The sequence below is a fragment of the Salvelinus namaycush genome, unplaced genomic scaffold, assembly GCF_016432855.1.
Source record: "Salvelinus namaycush isolate Seneca unplaced genomic scaffold, SaNama_1.0 Scaffold872, whole genome shotgun sequence".
NCBI classification, from domain to species: Eukaryota; Metazoa; Chordata; class Actinopteri; order Salmoniformes; family Salmonidae; genus Salvelinus; species Salvelinus namaycush.
In genome coordinates this window covers 22,510-45,000 of record NW_024061611.1, presented here as the reverse complement: position 1 = coordinate 45,000, position 22,491 = coordinate 22,510, and the positions used below count along the sequence as shown (strand labels likewise).

The window sequence follows — 22,491 nt, the reverse complement described above, 5'->3', positions numbered from 1 at the left end:
CCAACACCACCACCACCACCACAGTAGCCCACACCACCACCACCACGGTAGCCCACACCACCACCACCACCACCACCACCACCACCACCACCACCACCACCACCACCACGGTAGCCCACACCACAACCACCACCATGGTATAAAACACCACCACCACCACCATGGTAGCTCACATCACCACCACCACCACGGTAGCCCACACCACCCCCACCACCATGGTAGCCCTCACAACCACCACGGTAGCCCACAACTCCACCACCACGGTAGCCCACAACTCCACCACCACGGTAGCCCACACCACCACCACCAGGGTAGCCCACACCACCACCACCACCACGGTAGCCCACACCACCACCACCACGGTAGCCCACACCACCACCACCACGGTAGCCCACACCACCACCACCACGGTAGCCCACACCACCACCACCACGGTAGCCCACACCACCACCACCACCACGGTAGCCCACACCACCACCACGGTAGCCCACAACACCACCACCACGGTAGCCCACACCACCACCACCACCACGGTAGCCCACACCACCACCACCACCACCACGTTAGCCCACACCACCACCACCACCACGGTAGCCCACACCACCACCACCACCACGGTAGCCCACATCACCACCACCACCACGGTAACCCACACCACCCTCAAATCACATTTTATTTGTCCTAATGCAACAGCTGTAGACCTTACTGTGAAATGCTTACTTACAAGCCCTTAACCAACAATACATTTCAATACATAGAGTAGAGATAATATTTATTAAATTATTAACTAAAGTAAAAAATTCATCAAAAAGTAACACAACAAAATTGCACAACAATAACGAGGCTATATACAGGAGGTTCCGGTACCGAGTCAATGTGCGGGGGTACAGGTTAGTCAAGGTCATTTTTATACGTAGGTCGGGTTAAAGTGACTATGCATAGATATTACGCAGAGAGTAGCAGCAGTGTAAAAAACAAACAAATAGTCAGGGTGGCCACTAAATACAGTCCTTTACCAACCAACCCAACCAGTTTATACAAATGTTGTGCAGTAGGTCATCCGTTAGAGATATGACGTATGGAAATTGAAACTTAAGGAAATGGAAACTCATCCATTGTTAAAGATGCTATAAATAGTCCTGTGACTGAAACTCTTCACTTGTGAAGACATCACATCCCAGACGGAGAACATCATGGGAATCCAGGGTTTGGCCAGATTTATAAAGGATCATGGAGAGATTTTAACAGATGATCACTTCAGACACAGCAGGTTGATAATAGATGGTAGTAGTATCTACCACTTTCTTTATTTTACCTCAGGTGGGGATCAGCAGCATGGAAGGGATTATGATGATTTTGAGGACCAGGTCTGCAAGTTCTTTAAGGCTCTGAGAGATTGTAGCATTGAACCTTATGTGGTTATAGATGGAGGATCCGACCACACCGATAAAAAGTTTGAAACTCTCCGACAACGATTTCAATCAAAGATCAACAATTTGTCTATGGGGCTTCAGGGGGACACAATAATACCAATCCTCGTCAAACAAGTCTTCAAACAGGTCCTCTCCAGCCTGAATGTGCCATTCGCACAGTGCATCTTTGAAGTAGACCAAGAAATAGCCTCCTTGGCTCAAAGGTGGAACTGTCCGGTCCTGTCCAATGACAGTGACTTTAATATTTTTGACATCCAGGCAGGATATCTGCCCTTCTTCCATTTTCAGTGGCAGAACGTGTCTGTGCAACGCGGGAGTTCTCAGAATTACATCCCCTGCAAGAGGTACACCACAACAAGCTTCTGCAGACAAGTCAACATCAACAGACAGCTTCTCCCAGTCTTCGCTGCCATCGCAGGAAACGACTATGTCAACTTGCGTGACATGGGCTTTCCCATTAGGTTGGACGACAATCAGAAGTCAAGTAAGTTTTAATAAATTATGTGTATAGTGAAATAAACAAAATACTCATATAATACTGTAGCGAACAACGGGGCACAGAAGCGAACCTTGGTAGCTGGCATGAAAGGCAACCATCCTATTCATCGTGCCAACAGGGTTAACACACTTGGTGGGAATTGTAACGTGGTTCATATATATTTTGATTTGATTTATTAGGATCCCCATTAGCCGATGTCAATGGAGACAGCTAGTCTTACTGGGGTCCCACACATAACACAAAATACATTACAGACAAAAGACTTTACAATTTACATAAATAAATATAAAAATACATGTAGTGTGTGTGCATCTATCAGTTCTACATACATGTCAGTATATAAGATGGAAGGGATTTCAATGCACTCATGGCTGTGTATATTACTGTACGTTTGTTCTGGACCTGGGGACTGAAAAAGAGGGATGCTATTTTCACATATGATCATGTTTAGTGTAAGACTCAACATAGTAAAAGTCGGGGGCCTCCCGGGTGGCGCAGTGGTCTAGGGCACTGCATCGCAGTGCTAACTGCGCCACCAGAGTCTCTGGGTTCGCGCCCAGGCTCTGTCGCAGCCGGCCGCGACCGGGAGGTCCGTGGGGCGACGCACAATTGGGCTAGCGTCGTCCGGGTTAGGGTGGGTTTGGCCGGTAGGGATATCCTTGTCTCATCGCGCTCCAGCGACTCCTGTGGCGGGCCGGGCGCAGTGCGCGCTAACCAAGGGGGCCAGGTGCACGGTGTTTCCTCCGACACATTGGTGCGGCTGGCTTCCGGGTTGGAGGCGCGCTGTGTTAAAGAAGCAGTGCGGCTTGGTTGGGTTGTGCTTCGGAGGACGCATGGCTTTCGACCTTCGTCTCTCCCGAGCCCGTACGGGAGTTGTAGCGATGAGACAAGATAGTAATTACTAGTGATTGGATACCACGAAAATTGGGGAGAAAAGGGGATAAAATGAAAAAAAAAAAAAAAAAAAAAAAAAAAAACATAGTAAAAGTCATTCAGTTAAACATGACATTACTACTACATTACAACATGACTCTAGTTAGTATTTATATCTGAAATCAGAAAACACACCACTGACATTCATTCTGTTTATCTGAGACAACTGGTCAAATGCAAGCAGCAACTCACAACAACATACCATATGAAATACCATACAGTTATAGTAGCTTTATTTTCATTTTGTAAACAAATACTACAAATACTACAAGCAAAGAAACAGAATGAAGTGTTTCCACCAGCTAAGTGTTAATTCAGAGATTAAAAGAGTACAAATTCCTTTTTAATATATTTATACAGGCTTAATATTACTGCCTGGCTGGAAGCCAAGCTCTTTTGACGGCTGAAACTGAATGGGACAGTCGGAGAGAGATAGAGAGAAGGAGAGGGAGAGGTTTTGTAGTTTACGTCAGCGTTTGTGTTCATACTCATGTGCGAGTGTGTGTGTGACTAGTTAACGTACAGCTGCATTGCAAAGGTTTCTGTCGTATCTCTTCCCCCAAACGAGTCTTGGTCCCTAAATGGTTTCCATGTCACACAGCCTGAAAATCCCAGTCATAAATCTGCAGATGTCACTTAATGCATTTCAAACAGTGATTATCAGCCCCCAAACCTCCATATTGGTAAACATGATCTTTATCTTTGTGTTAGTAGAGGACTCAATATAGAAGAAACATACCTTACGTTCCAAATGGCATCCTGTTCCCTACACTTTTGACCAGGGCCCATAGGGTGGTGCACTACTTTTGACCAGGATCTATAGGGTTGTGCACTACTTTTGACCAGGATCTATAGGCCTATACGGCCTATTTTCATGTCATCTGACCATAACACCGGTTCCAATCCAAGTGCCAATACTGTTTCTTAAACTCCAGGCGGTGCTATGGTCAGATCACATGAAAATAGAACACCAGTCATGAGTTTGGAGTAGAAAAATGCAGAAAAGTACCTCATACCTACGTTAAAATATGGTGGTGCATCTTTGAGGTTAAGGGGCTATTTTGCTACCACTGGTCCTGTGGCCCTTGTTAACTTCACTAGGGTAGGGGGCAGCATTCGGAATTTTGGATGAAAAGCGTGCCCAAATTAAACTGCCTGCTACTCAGGCCCAGAAGATAGGATATGCATATAATTAGTAGGATAGAAAACACTCCAAAGTTTCCAAAACTGTTAAAATAATGTCTGTGAGTATAACAGAACTGATATGGCGAAAGCCCGAGCAAAATCCAACCAGGAAGTACTATTATTTTGAAAGGCTATTTTTCCATTGAAAGCCTATCCACCATACAAAGACTTAGGACCCAGTTCACGAGCTCGTTGTCTTCCTCTACATGTGGTCAGTCTTTAGGCATTGTTTCAGGCTTTTATTCAGAAAAATTAGGGAGATACAGCCCTTTCAATCAGTGGAAATTTCCATTCATCAGCCATGCGCCCTGATCGGGAACGCACCTTTCTTGTTTCTCCTTTCCTATTGACAAAGCTTTTGTCCGGTTGAAATATTATTGATTATTTATGACAAAAACAACCGGAGGCTTGATTTTAAACATCGTTTGGCATGTTTCTACTAACTTATATTGTACTTTTTAAAAAACTTTTCGTCTGGAATTAGTGTACGCGCCTTAAGCATTCGGATTACTGGACAAAACGCGCGAACAAAAAGGAGGAATTTGGTCATAAAGAGGGACATTATCGAACAAAACTAACATTTATTGCCTAACATGGAGACCTGGGAGTGCCACCAGATGAAGATCATCAGGAGTAAGTGATTCATTTTAATGCTATTTCTGACTTTTGTGACACTCTCCTTGGCTGGAAAATGGCTGAATGGGTTTCTGTGGCTAGGTGCAGACCTAACATAATCGCAAAGTGTGCTTTCTCCTTAAAGCCTTTTTGAAATCTGACACAGAGGTTGCATTAAGGAGAAGTGTATCTTTATTCATATGTTTAACACTTGTATCGTTTATCAATGTTTATGATGAGTATTTCTGTAATTTGATGTGGCTCTGCACTTTCACCGGATGTTTGTTTGAGACAGTGCATTTCTGACCATAACGCGCCAATGTAAACTGAGATTTTTGGATATAAATATTAACTTTATCGAACAAAACATACATGTATTGTGTAACAGGAAGTCCTATGAGTGCCACCTGATGAAGATCATCAAAGGTGAGTGATAAATTGAATCTCTATTTCTGCTTTTTGTGACTCCTCTCTTTGGCTGGAAAAATGGCTGTATGGTTTTCTGTGACTAGGTGCTGACCTAACATAATCGCATGGTGTGCTTTCGCAGTAAAGCCTTTTTGAAATCGGACACTGTGGTTGGATTTACAAGAAGTTTATCTTTGAAATTGTGGATAATACTTGTATGTTTGAGGAATTTTAATTATGGGATTTCTGTTGTTTTGAATTTGGCGCCCTGCAATTTCACTGGCTGTTGTTGAGGTGGGACGCTACCGTCCCACTGGTACCAGAGAGGTTAAAAATCGGAAAAATCGTGCCCAAATTAAACTGCCTCGTACTCTATTCTAGATCGTACAATATGCATATTATTATTACTATTGGATAGAAAACACTCAAGTTTCTAAAACTGTTTGAATTATATCTGTGAGTAAAACAGAACTCATTTTGCAGCAAACTTCCAGACAGGAAGTGAAAAATCTGAAAACGATGCTCTGTTCCAGGGCCTGCCTATTCAATTGCCTAATATTTATCGATATGCATGCACTTCATACGCCTTCCACTAGATGTCAACAGGCAGTGGAAGGTGGAATGGGGTGTCTAGCTTGATCTGAGGTCGAACAAGAGCCTTTGGAGTGGGAGGTCAGGAATTTCCTTTGTCTACCAAGGCGCGAGGCGGAGCTCGACATTGGCTTCTGAAAAGCGTTCGGTATACACGGCTAATATCTCCGGCTCTGTTTTTATTTGATACATATTAGAAAAACATCATAAAGTAGGTTTTTTCAACCGAGTTTCATCAGTTTATTCAACGTTTATTGAGACTTTTGGAGTTTTCCGTTCTTTGCGTCGAGAGAAACTGGGAACGTCATCAACATTGGCTAGCATTGTGGCACGAATTCGACAGGAGAAAAGGACATTCTAAAACCAAACAACGATTTATCCTCGACCTAGGACTCCTTGTACAAGATTCTGTTGGAAGCTCAACAAAAGTAAGAACAATTTATGATGTTATTTCGTATTTCTGTGGAAAATGTTATTCCTATTCTCTGCCGTTTTGGCGGGCGCTGTCTTGCAATAACGCAAGCTGTTTGTTATGGGAAAGTTATTTTTAAAAATCTAACACAGCGTTTGCATTAAGAACCAGTGTATCTTTCATTTGCCATACAACAAGTATTTTTATGTAAAGTTTATGATGAGTTCTTTGGTCAGATTAGGTGAGTGTCCAAACTAGCTCCGGACATTCTGGTGAATCGATGCTACATATTCACAATGTATAACCACGGTTTGCAGCTCTAAATATGCACATTTTCGAACAAAACATAAGTGTATTGTATAACCTGATGTTATAAGACTGTCATCTGATGAAGTTGGTCAAGGTTAGTGATTAATTTTATATCTTTTGCTGGTTTTTGCGAATGCTATCTATGCGGTGAATAAATGCGGTTGTGTGTTTGGCTATTGGGGTAAGCTAATATAATGCTATATTGTGTTTTCGTTGTAAAACACTTAAAAAATCGGAAATATTGGCTGGATTCACAAAATGTTTATCTTTCATTTGCTGTACACCATGTATTTTTCATAAATGTTTTATGATGAGTATTTAGGTATTTCACGTTGCTCTCTGTAATTATTCTGGCTGCTTTGGTGATATTTTTGATGGTAGCTGCAATGTAAAACTATGATTTATACCTCAAATATGCACATTTTCGAACAAAACATACATTTATTGTATAACGTGTTATAAGACTGTCATCTGATGAAGTTGTTTCTTGGTTAGTGACTAATTATATATCTATTTGGTCGGTTTTGTGATAGCTACCTATGCGGTAGAAAAATTGTGAAAATATGCGGTTGAGTCTTTGGCTATTGTGGTTAGCTAATAGAAATACATATTGTGTTTTCGCTGTAAAACATTTAAAAAATCGGAAATGATGGCTGGATTCACAAGATGTTTATCTTTCATTTGCTGTATTGGACTTGTGATTTCATGATATTTATATGCTATTATTTACTTGTGGCGCTATGCTAGGCTATGCTAGTCAGCTTTTACTGATGAGGATGCTCCCTGATCCGGGATGGGTGTTAAGTAGAGGTTAAAAGTCAATGACATCATGAAAGTTACCAAGTACCAGGACATTTTAGCCCAAAAAAACTGGTTGCCTCTGCTTGCAGCAATACAATAACCCCAAGCACACAACAAACTCCCTCACAGTCTCCGGGACTTGAACCCCATTGAAAACCTGTGGTTTGAATTGAACAGGGCCAGTCCATAAGCACAGACAGAGGATATCAAGGATCTGAAAGGATTCTGTATGGAGGACTGTTCTAAGATCCCTCTCAATGTGTTCTAGAATCTCAGAAAACATTCTAGAATAAGTCTCAGTACCTTTATCCTCACAAGGTGTTCTAGAATCTCAGAAAACATTCTAGAATAAGTCTCAGTACCTTTATCCTCACAAGGTGTTCTAGAATCTCAGAAAACATTCTAGAATAAGTCTCAGTGCCTTTATCCTCACAAGGTGTTCTAGAATCTCAGAAAACATTCTAGAATAAGTCTCAGTACCTTTATCCTCACAAGGGGAGGGTGCCGTAGTGTTGGAGTGCCAATAATTCCCATCAGGTAGGAAGACTACTCACAGATGGAACCCAATCGGTAAAAAAGAATATATTACATGTATATTGAAGGATGCTTAAATACTACAGATTCATATAATATACATGTACTTCAAATACAAGATGCACTTTTCTAGTATATCTTTAAGTATACTACACATATACTATAATTTCACTTCAATACACTTATTAAAAGTGCATTTTAAATGAACTTTTTTCAGTCTTTTAGTAGTGCCTTTAAGTTTATTTTTATTTTTATGAAACTCTGCTCAAAGAGTGATCAAGTACACGATAGGTATAGTTTCAACTGAGTTTCAAAGTACTGGTAACACTTTATTAAGGTCCCTTATTAAACCATTTATAAACCGGTTGTAAAGAGCTTACTTACCATTTATTAATAATTATTCCTACATTCATTTGTAGATGTCAATAAGCAATCTATTGTCAATAAGCAATCTATCTGAAGCTGAAAAAAAAGAAATCTCTAAATAGTAATGTGTACATTAATAAACACTATTTTAATTAACTGAAATGTCCACATAAAAAATATGCAAAAACAATTATATATTAACCAGCATTCATTTCTGCAGGTGAAGTTTTTATTTAAAATATTATTTTCTTCCTCATCAAATCAGAGTTTATTGGTGTCTTCAGAAAGTTTTACTGCCCCTTCAATTATTACACATTTTATTGTGTTACATCCTGAATTCAAAATGTATTAAACATATTTTTTATCACCTATTTACACACAATACCCTGTAATGACAAAGTGAAATGCATTCAATATTAAATACAAAAATATCTCATTTACATGAGAATTCACACCTCTGAGTCAATACATGTTGGAATCACCTTTCTGGGTAAGTCTCTAAGAGTTTTGCACACCTGGATTGTACAATATTTGTCCATTATTATTTTCTAAATTCTTCAAGCTCTGTCAAATTGGTTGTCGATCATTTCTAGACTACCATTTTCAAGTCTTGCGATAGATTTTCAAGCAGATTTAAGTCAAAACTGTAACTTGGCCACTCAGGAACATTCACTGTGTTCAGAGTAAGCAACTCCAGTGTATATTTGACCTGGTGTTTTAGGTTATTGTCCTGCTGAAAGGTAAATGAATCTCCCAGTGTCTGGTGGAAAGCAGATTGAACAAGGTTTACCTCTAGGATTTTACCTGTGCTTAGCTCCATTCCCTTTCTTTTTTTACCCTTAACCTTAACGATTACAAGCATACCCATAACATGATGCAGCAACCACTATGCTTCAAAATACGAAGAGTGGTACTCAGTAAGGTTTTGTATTGTGTATATATAAATATATATACACAGTTGAAGTCGGAAGTTTACATACACCTGAGCCAAATACATTTAAACTCAGTTTTTCACAATTCCTGACATTTAATCGTAGTAATAATTCCCTGTCTTAGGTCAGTCAGGATCACCACTTTATTTTAAGAATGTGAAATGTCATAATAATAGTAGAGAGAATGATTTATTTCAGCTTTTATTTATTTCATCACATTCCCAGTGGGTCAGAAGTTTACATACACTCAATTAGTATTTGGTAGCATTGCATTTAAATTGTTTAACTTGGGTCAAACATTTCGGGTAGCCTTCCAGAAGCTTCCACAATAAGTTAGGTGAATTTTGTCCCATTCCTTCTGACAGAGCTGGTGTAACTGAGTCAGGTTTGTAGGCCTCCTTGCTCGCACATGCTTTTTCAGTTCTTGACACAAATTTTCTATAGGATTGAGGTCAGGGCTTTGTGATGGCAACTCCAATATCTTGACTTTGTTGTCCTTAAGCCATTTTGCCACAACTTTGCAAGTATGCTTGGGGTCATTGTCAATTTGGAAGACACATTTGTGACCAAGCTTTAACTTCCTGACTGATGTCTTGAGATATATAGATATATCCACATAATTTTCTTTCCTCATGATGCCATTTATTTTGTGAGGTGCACCAGTCCCTCCTACAGCAAAGCACCCCACGACATGATGCTGCCACCCCCGTGCTTCACGGTTGGGATGGTGTTCTTCGGCTTGCAAGCCTCACCCTTTTTCCTGCAAACATAACGATGGTCATTATGGCCAATCAGTTCTATTTTTGTTTCATCAGACCTGGAGGACATTCCTCCAAAAAGTATGATCTTTGTCCCCATGTGCAGTTGCAAACCGTAGTCTGGCTTTTTATTGCGGTTTTGGAGCAGTGGCTTCTTCCTTGCTGAGCGGCCTTTCAGGTTATGTTGATACAGGACTCGTTTTATTGTGGATATAGATACTTTTGTACCTGTTTCCTCCAGCATCTTCATAAGGTCCTTTGCTGTTGTTCTGGGATTGATTTGCACTTTTCACACCAAAGTACATGAATCTCTAGGAGACAGAACGCGTCTCCTTCCTGAGCGGTATGACGGCTGCGTGGTCCCATGGTGTTTATACTTGCATACTATTGTTTGTACAGATGAATGTGGTACCTTCAGGTAGGCCTTGAAATACATCCACAGGTACACCTCCAATTGACTCAAATTATGTCAATTAGCCTAACAGAAGCTTCTAAAGCCATGACATCATTTTCTGGAATTTTCCAAGCTTTTTAAAGGCACAGTCAATTTAGTGTATGTAGACTTCTGACCCACTGGGATTGTGATACAGTGAATTATAAGTTAAATAATGTAAACAATTGTTGGAAAAATTACTTGTGTCATGCACAAAGTAGAATGTCCTAACCGACTTGCCAAAACCATAGTTTGTTAATTAACAAGAAATTTGTGGAGTGGTTGAAAATAGAGTTTTAATGACTCCAACCTAAGTGTATGTAAACTTCCGACTTCAACTGTATATGGGATATGGGGGATTGAAAATTATGCAGACAATTACATTGATGGACGCTACAATCTATCTACATACTATATTAAAGCTGATCTACCCCCTAAAATAAAAATAAAATTAAGAAAACAGGAATAAAAAGTGACCACCCTAAAATACAAATAAAATTAAGAAAACAGTAATAAAAAGTGACCAGTGTTCAATGGTTATGTACATAGGTCAACAGTCTCTAAGGTGCATATTTAGCTTATTCAATTGTTTTAATGTTCATTTTCCAACTGAATAATGTTGTACTTTTAATTACACATTACAATTAATTTTTTATTTATCACATTAGTGCAAAATGCCACTGGTGCACAGTTATCAATATCTTTAAAATTGCCACAACTGCTTTGTGAATGGCCTGTAACTGGCTTAGGGGATGCCTTGTTCAATTTAGTTAACCTGTATGTGGCTAATTACGAGCTAAACTACTTCTATGCTTGCTTCGAGGCAATAACACTGAAATATGCATGAGAGCACCAGCTGTTCTGGAAGACTGTGTGATCACACTCTCCGCAGCCAATGTGAGTAAGACCTTTAAACAGGCAACATTCACAAGGCCGCAGAGCCAGACGGATTACCAGGACATGTACTGAGAGCATGCGCTGACCAACTGGCAAATGTCGTCAGTGACAACCTCTCCCTGTCCGAGTCTGTAATACCAACATGTTTTAACTTCTAGTTCCTCCCAAACCCGGATCCGGGAGCACCCCCCACCAGTAAAAAAGCTGACTAGCATAGCCTAGCATAGCGTCACAAGTAAATACTAGCATCTAAATATCATTAAATCACAAGTCCAAGACACCAGATGAAAGATAAACTTCTTGTGAATCCAGCCATCATTTCTGATTTTTAAAATGTTTTACAGGGAAGACACAATATGTAAATCTATTAGCTAACCACGTTAGCAAAAGACACCATTTTTCTTAGTCCACCATTTTTTCTCTCCACCAGTAGCTATCACCAATTCGACCAAATAAAGATATTGATAGCCACTAACCAAGAAATAACCTCATCAGATGACAGTCTGATAACATATTTATTGTACAGCATAGGTTTTGTTAGAAAAATGTACATATTTCAGGTATAAATCATAGTTTGCCATTGCAGCCACCATCACAAATCTCCCCAAAGCGACTAGAATTACTACAGAGAGCAACGTGTATTACCAATTTACTCATCATAAAACATTTCTTAAAAATACACAGCGCACAGCAATGGAAAGACACAGATCTTGTGAATTCAGACAATATTTCAGATTTTCTAAGTGTTTTACAGCGAAAACACAATAAATCGTTATATTAGCATACCACATGTGCAAACTTTACCCCAGCATTGATTCAAGGCAAAGAGAGCGATAACGTTATCACCACCAAAATATATTAATTTTTTCACTAACCTTCTCAGAATTCTTCAGCTGACACTCCTGTAACATCATATTACAACATACATATAGAGTTTGTTCGAAAATGTGCATATTTAGCCACAAAAATCGTGGTTATACAATGAGAATAGTAGCCAAACTGGCCAGAAAATGTCGGGCGCCATCTTGGAGAGTGATCTAGTCTAATCAATAAATAATCATAAACTTGACTAAAAAATACAGGTTGGACAGCAATTGAAAGACAAATTAGTTCTTAATGCAATCGCTGAATTACATTTTTTAAATTATCCTTACTGTGCAATACAGGGTGCGCCAAAGCGAAGCTACCCCCAAAAAAATGGCGGATAATGCATTTAACATTTTTCAACAGAACAACGATTTATCAGCATAAATAGTTCTTACTATTAGCTGAACTTCCATCAGAATCTTGGGCAAGGTGTCCTTTCTCCGGTCTAATCGTCTTTTGGTCGAAAGATGTCCTCTTGTCATGTCGAAATGGCCACTAACGTTCGGCATCTACAGGAAAAGTGTCCAACTCTTCAAAGTGCGTCACAAAGAAATGCCTGAAAATCGCAATAAACTGACATAAATTGCTATAAGTCGGTTTAAATTAACTACCTTATGATGTCTTTAACACCTATAACGAGTACAAACATGACCGGAGATATATTACTGGCTAAACCAAAGCTTGGAAGGAGGCCAGTCCGACGTCCATCGTGCGTCAAGCGCAGGGAAGAAAAGAAAGCTACTTCCGCCTTTTGGTCTTTTATAAAGTCCCAGATTGCGCAATCGACTCCATTCAAATTGTCACCACTTACTGACATCTAGAGGAAGGCGCAGGCAGTGTTTGTAGCCCCATAGCATTCACAGGGACTTAAAAACTGACCTGGGAACAGGGGCCAAGATTTCTGAAATCTCACTCCCTGGCAGGAAAAGTGCTGTAGAATGAGTTCTGTTTCACTCAGAGACATAATTCCAACGGTTTTAGAAACTATAGAGTGTTTTCTATCCAATAATAATAATAATATGCATATTGTACGAGCAAGAATTGAGTACTAGGCAGTTTAATTTGGAATGGTCAAGAAAAAAATAGTGCTAACAGCTCCCCCTATTGACAAAAGGTCCCTGTGCCCAAGAACACTAAGGTAACCTGCCTAAACGACTACCGACCCGTAGCACTAACGTCTGTAGCCATTTCTGCCCTCCGAGTTCATAGTCATTATTTAAATAGGCCCATTTAATTTTGTCTAGCTTGCCATTCCAAATAAAGTGGAATATTTTTTACCTCATATAATTTACACAAACAATGGTTAGGTGTAGGCGGGATATTACTTTTTTCCACAAATAGACAGATATTGAAAATGTACTTTCTGTTAAAATGTATTGTAGTGAGATCATTTTTTCTTCGGGATATGAATACTGTGTATGTCCACTTCACTGTCAGACCATTTTATTGGTAAACTTGTCAGATGCTGGGTGTAGCTGGTGCATGGAAGTCAGGCGCAGGAGAGCAGAGAAGAGAGGACAAAGCACTTTACTGAGGCAATTCACTAAAACAGAACGCAACCGCGTCACAAAAACAAATGCCCAAAGAACAAGTGAGTCAGCACAAAGTACAATAACCAAGTACACACTACCGGCTGCCACAAAGCACGGGTGCAAAACAAAAGCCAGCGCAAACCAGCCGGAAGCGTGCCAACCTGACAATAAACAATACCCCACACAGACATGGAGGGAACAGAGGGCTAAATACACATAGTAATTACGGGGAGATGAAAACCAGGTGTGCAGGAAAACAAGACAAAACAAATGGAAAATGAAAAGTGGAGCGGCGATGGCTAGAAGACCGGTGACGTCGACCGCCGAGCGCCGCCCGAACAATGAGAGGGACCGTCTTCGGCGGAAGTCGTGACAAAACTACACGGTATTGTGAAAGTTAAATTGTTTTGTGATCCAATACGTAATATGGTGCACTCATCGTAATTCGGTTGTAATCCAGAGAGGTTAGAAAAATTATCTAGATCCTCTATGAGGCTGTGCAGGGATCCAAATTGTGGATTTAAAAGAAAACATGAATCGTCAATGACACCTTTGTTTTTAAGACCTGGATTTCTAGCCCCTTAATAGTATTGTTGGATCTGATTTCGATGGCCAAAATAAATAGATATGCCGATAGTGGACAACCTTGTTTTAATCCTCTTGACAGTTTAAACTTTCTGAGAAGTAGCCAATATTTACTATTTTACACCTGGGGTTACTATACATAACTTTAACCTATTGTATAAGTGAAACCTATTTAACCTATTGTATAAGTAAAATAGTCCAGACATTTATATATACATTCCAGTTGTATTTTATCAAAGGCCTTTTCAAAGTCAGCTATGAATAGCAGGCCTGGTTTTCCCAGATTTTTCCCAGTGTTCTATTGTTTCCAGTACTTCTCTTATATTATCTCCAATGTATCGTCCATGTAAAAAACCTGTAGGATTAGGATGAATAATATCCAACAATACATTTTTAATTCTATGCGCTATGCATTTTGCTAGAATTTTGCATCAGAACATTGAAGTATAGGAGGCCTCCAATTTTTTTTGTTTACTTATATTTACCACCTGGTTACTGTCTCAGTAATAGTGAAATCAGACCTTCTTTCTGAGTATCTCATAGTCTAACATTTTTATAGGAGTGGTTAAAACACGTTAATAACGGACCAGCTGTACAGCTGTTAATTTTACATTATTAATAGAAAACGATCCGTACAATTAACTTTGTTTCGTGGAGATGGAGGAGACTGAAATGAAAACATATGCTTAAAGTATTTTTCTTCCTCTTTCAAAATATAATTTGGTGAATCATGAGTGACTCCATCATTTGTAACAAGTTTCAGTAAATTATTTTTGGTAGCATTTCTATGTTGAAGATTTCAAATAGCACTTAAATTATCATGTTATTATACTAATAATATAACGACATTGATTGATCAACTACATCAAACTGAATTTGAGTATACTCACAAGCTGTCAGCATACGTGGGAACTCCTTTAAGAATGTTGGATAGCATTCCAGGTGAAGCTGGTTGAGAGAATGCCAAGCGTTTGCAAACCTGTCATCATGGCAAAGTGTGGCTACTTTGAAGAATCTAAAATATAAAATATATTTTGATTTGTTTAACACCTTTTTGGTTACTACATGATTCCATATGTGTTATTTCATAGTTTTGATGTCTTCACTATTATTCTACAATGTAGAACATAGTAACAATTATATATATATATGTGTGTGTGTGTGTGTGTTTTGTGCTTGGGAAGGGGTTGTCTTCTTCAACAGGTTGCTGGATTGGCTGGCCCGTTTCCAGGGACAGCGGGAGGCCTTGGACTCTGTGCCCAGCTTCATCGGTCATGGGAACAACAGAGACAACATGGATGCTGCCCTCCAGGCCCTCTCTCTGGGCATAGAAGAGTACAAGATTCCCCTCGGTTGCCTGGAGAGGTTCTTCAATGATGGCAAGGCTCCTGATCCCAGCCTTCTCCTAAACCATCTGAGTGTCCTTCCAGACTGGACCCTGCTGCCGTTGATGAGGGGGAAACTTTCCTCCTACATGATACACATTCTGCTGCTGAGGCCAGTGATACAGGCTGTCCAAGTGGAAGATCCCAGCTTCCCTAGTGGGAACATCACCTCTCGGCCCATACGGCAGGTATTCTACGGGCTGCTGCTGGGTGAGAGGAGGGAAGTGGAGGAGTATGACAGGGAAGGCAAGAACCTGACCAGCAGCATGGTTAAAGCCATCCTGCCCAGAGTTGCACAACAGCTGCAGCTAAACAAACTGGATCAGGTATGTAGACATGTGATATAGTATACTGTATATCAGGTATGTATACATGTGATATAGTATACAGTATAAAAGGTATGTAGACATGTGATATAGTATACAGTATATAAGGTATGTATACATGTGATATAGTATACAGTATATCAGGTATGTAGACATGTGATATAGTATACAATATATCAGGTATGTATAATTGTGATATAGTATACAGTATATCAGGTGTGTATACATGTGATATAGTATACAGTATAAATGGTATGTATACATGTGATATAGTATACAGTATAAAAGGTATGTAGACATGTGATATAGTATACAGTATAAAAGGTATGTGTACATGTGATATAGTATACAGTATATCAGGTATGTAGACATGTGATATAGTATACTGTATTTCAGGTATGTATACATGTGATATAGTATACAGTATATCAGGTGTGTATACATGTGATATAGTATACAGTATATCAGGTATGTATACATGTGATATAGTATACAGTATATCAGGTGTGTATACATGTGTTATAGTTTACAGTATAACATAAACATACTGCTGTTTATTCTGAAATTGATTCTCATTCTCTTGTTCTGTTTCTTAGGCTCCACATTCAGTGCGGCTTGAGGTGTTTTTGGAGACCCTTGGTGTGTCCCAGTCCACTTTGAATGGTCTCCCATCTCATCTGAAACTTCCTGTGGCTGTTACCTACTACTGGCTGAGGCACGCCCATCCCCGACCAGACCATCCTTTCCTGCAGGCCCTGCTACTAGGACTGGTGTACGGAGAGCTCTGCAGACAGAGGAAGGAAGAGGAAGGAAGAGGTATGGTCCAGAGCATGAATGGAAAAAAAACACACAGACGACACCATTCTGTATACCTCTGGCTCTTCTTTGGACACTGTGTTAACCTCTAACACCTCCCAAACCCGGATCCGGGAGTACCCCCATCAGTAGAAAGCTACTAGCATAGCCTAGCATAGCGTCACAAGTAAATACTAGCATCTAAATATCATTAAATCAAAAGTCCAAGACACCAGATGAAAGATACACATCTTGTGAATCCAGCCATCATTTCTGATTTTTAAAATGTTTTACAGGGAAGACACAATATGTAAATCTATTAGCTAACCACGTTAGCAAAAGACACCACTTTTTTTACTCCACCAGTTTTTTACTCCACCAGTAGCTATCACAAATTCCACCAAATAAAGATATAAATAGCCACTAACCAAGAAAAAACTTCATCAGATGACAGTCTGATAACATATTTATTGTATAGCATATGTTTTGTTAGAAAAATGTGCATATTTCAGGTATAAATCATAGTTTACCATTGCAGCCACCATCACAACTCTTACCAAAGCGACTAGAATAACTACAGAGAGCAACGTGTATTAGCTAATTACTCATCATAAAACATTTCTTAAAAATACACAGCGTACAGCAGATGAAAGACACAGATCGTGTGAATCCAGCCAATATTTCAGATTTTCTAAGTGTTTTACAGCGAAAACACAATATAGCGTTATATTAGCTTAGCACATGTGCAAACATCACCCCAGCATTGATTCAAGGCAAAAAGAGCGATAACGTATAAACCACCAAAATATATTAATTTTTTCACTAACCTTCTCAGAATTCTTCAGATGACAGTCCTGTAACATCATATTACACAATGCATATAGAGTTTGTTCGAAAATGTGCATATTTAGCGGCACAAATCGTGCTTATACAATGAGAATAGTGTCCAAATACTCAAGCAATCTGTCCGGCGCCATCTTGGAAAGGCACCTATTCTTATCGAAAACTATTCATAAACTTGACTAAAAAAATACAGGTTGGACAGCAATTGAAAGACAAATTAGTTCTTAATGCAATTGCTGAATTACATTTTTAAAATTATCGTTACTGCGCAATACAGGGTGCGATAAAGCAAGGCTACACTGCAAGTAATGGCGTCTTATGCATTTGACTTTTTTCAACAGAACAATGAATTATCAGCATAAATAGTTCTTACTTTTTGATGACCTCCCATCAGAATCTTGGGATAGGTGTCCTTTGTCCAAAAGAATCGTTGCTGGGTTGGAGAAAGTCATCTTCCACGTTGCAATTAGCAGTAAACAATGGCATGCGAGAGAGAGATACCCAACTTCCTACAACGGCAGAAAATGAAATACCCGAAAATCGCAATATACTGACATAAACTGATATAAATCGGTTTAAAATAACAAGATTATGATGTCTTTAAAGCCTATATCGAATAAAAACAGAGCCGGATATATCTAGGAGCTAAAACGGGAGCTTCTAAAACGACATGCCAAGGTCCTCACTGCGTCAGCGCAAAGAATCAAAAGGGGGGACACCGATTCCAATCAATTTATAGACTTTCGGATCTGCCTAGAGACTCCATTTCAAGGCCCTCTATTCGCTGACACCCAGGGGAAGGCGTATGCAGTGCATCTCAACCAATAGAAGACAGACAGAGTTATACACAGGTCTGAGAACAGGTTGGAAAAATCTGCATTCTCAACTCCACATAGGGAAATTGCTCTAAGTCCAGTTCTGTTTCACGCACAGACATAATTCAAACGGTTTTAGAAACTAGAGAGTGTTTTCTATCCAATAGTAATAATAATATGCATATTGTACGAGCAAGAATTGAGTATGAGGCAGTTTAATTTGGGAACATCAAGAAAAAATTGTGCTAACAGCTCCCTCTATATTAACAAACCTCCAAACGAGCTTCAACGCCATAAAACACTCCTTCCGTGGCCTCCAACTTCTCCTAAATGCTAATAAAACTAAATGCATGCTCTTCAACCGATCGATGCCCGCACCTGCCCGCCCGTCCAGCATCACTACTCTGGACGCTTCTGACTTAGAATATGTGGACAACTATAAATACCTAGGTATCTGGCTAGACTGTAAACGCTCCTTCCAGACTCAAATTTAGCGTCTACAATCCAAAATGAAATCTAGAATCGGCTTCCTACTTCGCAACAAAGCCTCCTTCACACATCCTGCTAAACATACCCTCATAAAACTGACTATCCTACCGATCCTTGACTTCGGCGATGTCATTTACAAAATAGCCTCCAACACTCTACTCAGCAAATTGGATGAGTATACTACCCACCACTGCGACCTATATGCTCTCGTTGGCTGGTCCTCGCTACATATTCATCGCCAAACCCACTGGCTCCAGGTCATCTATAAGTCTTTGCTAGGTAAAGCCCCGCCTATCTCAGCTTACTGGTCACCATAGCAACACCCACCCGTAGCACGCGCTCCAGCAGGTATATTTCACTGGACATCCCCAAAGCCAACACCTCCTTTGGCCACCTTTCCTTTCAGTTCTCTGCTGCCAATGACTGGAACGAATTGCAAAAATCACTGAAGTTGGAGACTCATATCTCCCTCACTAACTATAAGCGTCAGAGGTCAGCGCAGCTTACCGATCGCAGCTGCTGTAAACAGCCCATCTGTAAATAGCCCTTCCAACCAGCTACCTACCTCATCCCCATATTTGTTTTAGTTTTTCTGCTCTTTTGCACACCAGAATTTCTACTTGCACATCCTCATCTGCACATCTATCACTCCAGTGTAAACTGCTAAATTGTAAATATTTGCCACTATGGCCTATTTATTGCCTTACTTCCTTACTACATTTGCACACACTGTATACAGATTTTTCTAGTGTGTTATTGACTGTATGTTTGTTTATGTGTAACTCTGTGTTGTTGTTTTTGTCGCACTGCTTTGCTATATCTTGGCCAGGTCTCAGTTGTAAATGAGAACTTGTTCTCAACTAGTCTACCTGGTTGAATAAAGGTGAAATACAACAACAGGGAAAAGAACAATGTAGAAATCATAAATATTGAATTGTGTGAAGTGCAGCCAATGACTCCTCCCATTTCTGTGTATCTGGGTTTATAGAGGAGGGACCAGTGTTGGAGAGGCTGAGAGGGCTGATTCAGAATCCTGATTTAGGAGCTGATTTAGACCTGGGTGTGGCCCACGCCTATAGCCAATGGCAGTGCTGCCTGAGGGAGGGCCTTGACCTGAACCAACTGCTGTGTCTCCCTCTACCTGAGCCTCAGTGTGCCTGGTAAGGTGTCATTTCCTGAATCAACCCTAACCTCTAACCTCTACAGTAGACCAGTGTTATTCCTTTACATTGTTTTCTATCCCAGCAGCAACACAGCTAATTCAACCCTCTGTTGTTTCCCTGTTGGAGTCTAGGCTGTACAAGGGTAGTCTGGTGCACCAGCTTGTGGGCCAACTGAGAGGGGGGGTGACCCCGGATTCTCTCCTGATGGAAGACCCTTCCTCTGGGCAGCTGTACAGAGCCATGCTGGGCGCCATACTCAACTCCCATGAAACTGAGACCTCTGGACAACCTGACGGCCCCTCTGCAGATTCTGGCGCTGGATGATGAAGATGATGATGATGATGATGATGATGATGATGATGATGGAGTAGGCTATACTGAAGTCCCAATGTTCTGTCACAAGATGAAGGAAAAATTCAACAAAGCTCTGTTGAGTTATAGATATAGGGACCACTATATAGGGGCCACTATATAGGGACCACTAAACACCTGTTGAGTTATATATATATGTTTTCTGTGACAGTTTAGGCATAGGTAGGAAGGCCCCACTTGCATACACTCATACTCATGAAGAAGTTTCACTTTAATTGACATTGATTAAAGAAAATAAGAAAAAGTAGAATAAATGAATTGTGACTGAGGTTTATTGAAGTGAAAATTCAAGGTTAAATATGTTAAATGTTAAAGGTTGAAAACATTGTGAAATATTAAAGGTGGATTAAAGTAGCGCATTAAAATGGTTAAGAATGTTATATTGTTGTTTTCTGTAAGGTGTGATGTATATAGACTATGTTTGTTAGAGGAGGAGGTTGATAATGTAATAGTGTTGGAGTGTTTAAAATGTTGCATGTTTAGAATGTAATGGAGTAATAAATTAGGTTGGATTAGGATTAGAATTGAGTGGAATAAGAAACCTTAATGTTTTGAAAATGTATGTTTTAAAGGTGACTGATAATGGAGTACACTAAGGCTAGCTCGAATTGGAAATCCCAGGTCAGAAATTTTTATGAAATATTTTATGTACATGTTTTAATGAAAGACTAGAAAAATAAATGTCCTAAATGAAATGTGTGTGCTTGCTGGTCTTGAAGTAGGTATTACGGGGGATTTGTAGTAGTAGTGGTAGTCAATGATCCCTCTAATTCTTTTCGGCAGTCAGAAATGTTCAGGTCTGCTGAGCGCAAATTTGAACGTTGTGAAAATTCTGTGCAACTTCTGGTGCATGTTTACAGTGAACACTGAGGCTGTACCCGCTTTAAGTTACAGTTTACAGTGAACACTGAGGCTGTACCCGCTTTAAGTTACAGTTTTACAGTGAACACTGAGGCTGTACCCGCTTTAAGTTACAGTTTTACAGTGAACACTGAGGCTGTACCCGCTTTAAGTTACAGTTTTACTGTGAACACTGAGGCTGTACCCGCTTTAAGTTACAGTTTTACTGTGAACACTGAGGCTGTACCCGCTTTAAGTTACAGTTTTACTGTGAACACTGAGGCTGTACCCGCTTTAAGTTACAGTTTTACTGTGAACACTGAGGCTGTACCCGCTTTAAGTTACAGTTTTACTGTGAACACTGAGGCTGTACCCGCTTTAAGTTACAGTTTACTGTGAACACTGAGGCTGTACCCGCGTTAAGTTACAGTTTTACTGTGAACACTGAGGCTGTACCCGCTTTAAGTTACAGTTTTACAGTGAACACTGAGGCTGTACCCGCTTTAAGTTACAGTTTTACTGTGAACACTGAGGCTGTACCCGCTTTAAGTTACAGTTTTACTGTGAACACTGAGGCTGTACCCGCTTTAAGTTACAGTTTTACAGTGAACACTGAGGCTGTACCCGCTTTAAGTTACAGTTTTACTGTGAACACTGAGGCTGTACCCGCTTTAAGTTACAGTTTACAGTGAACACTGAGGCTGTACCCGCTTTAAGTTACAGTTTTACAGTGAACACTGAGGCTGTACCCGCTTTAAGTTACAGTTATAACAGTGAACACTGAGGCTATACCTGCTTTAAGTTACAGTTTTACTGTGAACACTGAGGCTGTACCCGCTTTAAGTTACAGTTTTACTGTGAACACTGAGGCTGTACCCGCTTTAAGTTACAGTTTTACAGTGAACACTGAGGCTGTACCCGCTTTAAGTTACAGTTTTACTGTGAACACTGAGGCTGTACCCGCTTTAAGTTACAGTTTTACTGTGAACACTGAGGCTGTACCCGCTTTAAGTTAAAGTTAAAACAGTGAACACTGAGGCTGTACCCGCTTTAAGTTACAGTTTTACAGTGAACACTGAGGCTGTGCCCGCTTTAAGTTACAGTTTTACTGTGAACACTGAGGCTGTACCTGCTTTAAGTTACAGTTTTACTGTGAACACTGAGGCTGTACCCGCTTTAAGTTACAGTTATAACAGTGAACCCTGAGGCTGTACCCACTTTAAGTTACAGTTATAACAGTGAACACTGAGGCTGTACCCGCTTTAAGTTACAGTTTAACTGTGAACACTGAGGCTGTACCCGCTTTAAGTTACAGTTTTACTGTGAACACTGAGGCTGTACCCGCTTTAAGTTACAGTTATAACAGTGAACAC

General features: G+C 40.1%; 1 protein-coding gene across 1 annotated transcript; it reads left to right on the top strand.

The window, feature by feature from the left end:
- Window positions 1-1,502: 1,502 nt before the first annotated feature.
- Window positions 1,503-20,963, top strand: LOC120043116 (protein asteroid homolog 1-like). Its single transcript, XM_038987836.1, has 5 exons — window positions 1,503-1,917; window positions 15,275-15,801; window positions 16,398-16,617; window positions 19,732-19,903; window positions 20,038-20,963. Exons 1-5 carry the CDS (start codon window positions 1,503-1,505, stop codon window positions 20,228-20,230), a joined length of 1,527 nt encoding a protein of 508 aa, XP_038843764.1. The 3' UTR covers window positions 20,231-20,963.
- The last annotated feature ends 1,528 nt before the right edge of the window (window positions 20,964-22,491 follow it).

What these genes read in the sequence shown, in the direction of transcription:
- LOC120043116 (XM_038987836.1), top strand. Translation starts at nt 1,503, where the DNA reads ATGGGGCTTCAGGGGGACACAATAATACCAATCCTCGTCAAACAAGTC. An exon ending in GGACGACAATCAGAAGTCAA is followed by an intron (nt 1,918 to 15,274) that starts GTAAGTTTTAAT and finishes GTGCTTGGGAAG; the next exon opens with GGGTTGTCTTCTTCAACAGG. An exon ending in GAAGGAAGAGGAAGGAAGAG is followed by an intron (nt 16,618 to 19,731) that starts GTATGGTCCAGA and finishes CTGGGTTTATAG; the next exon opens with AGGAGGGACCAGTGTTGGAG.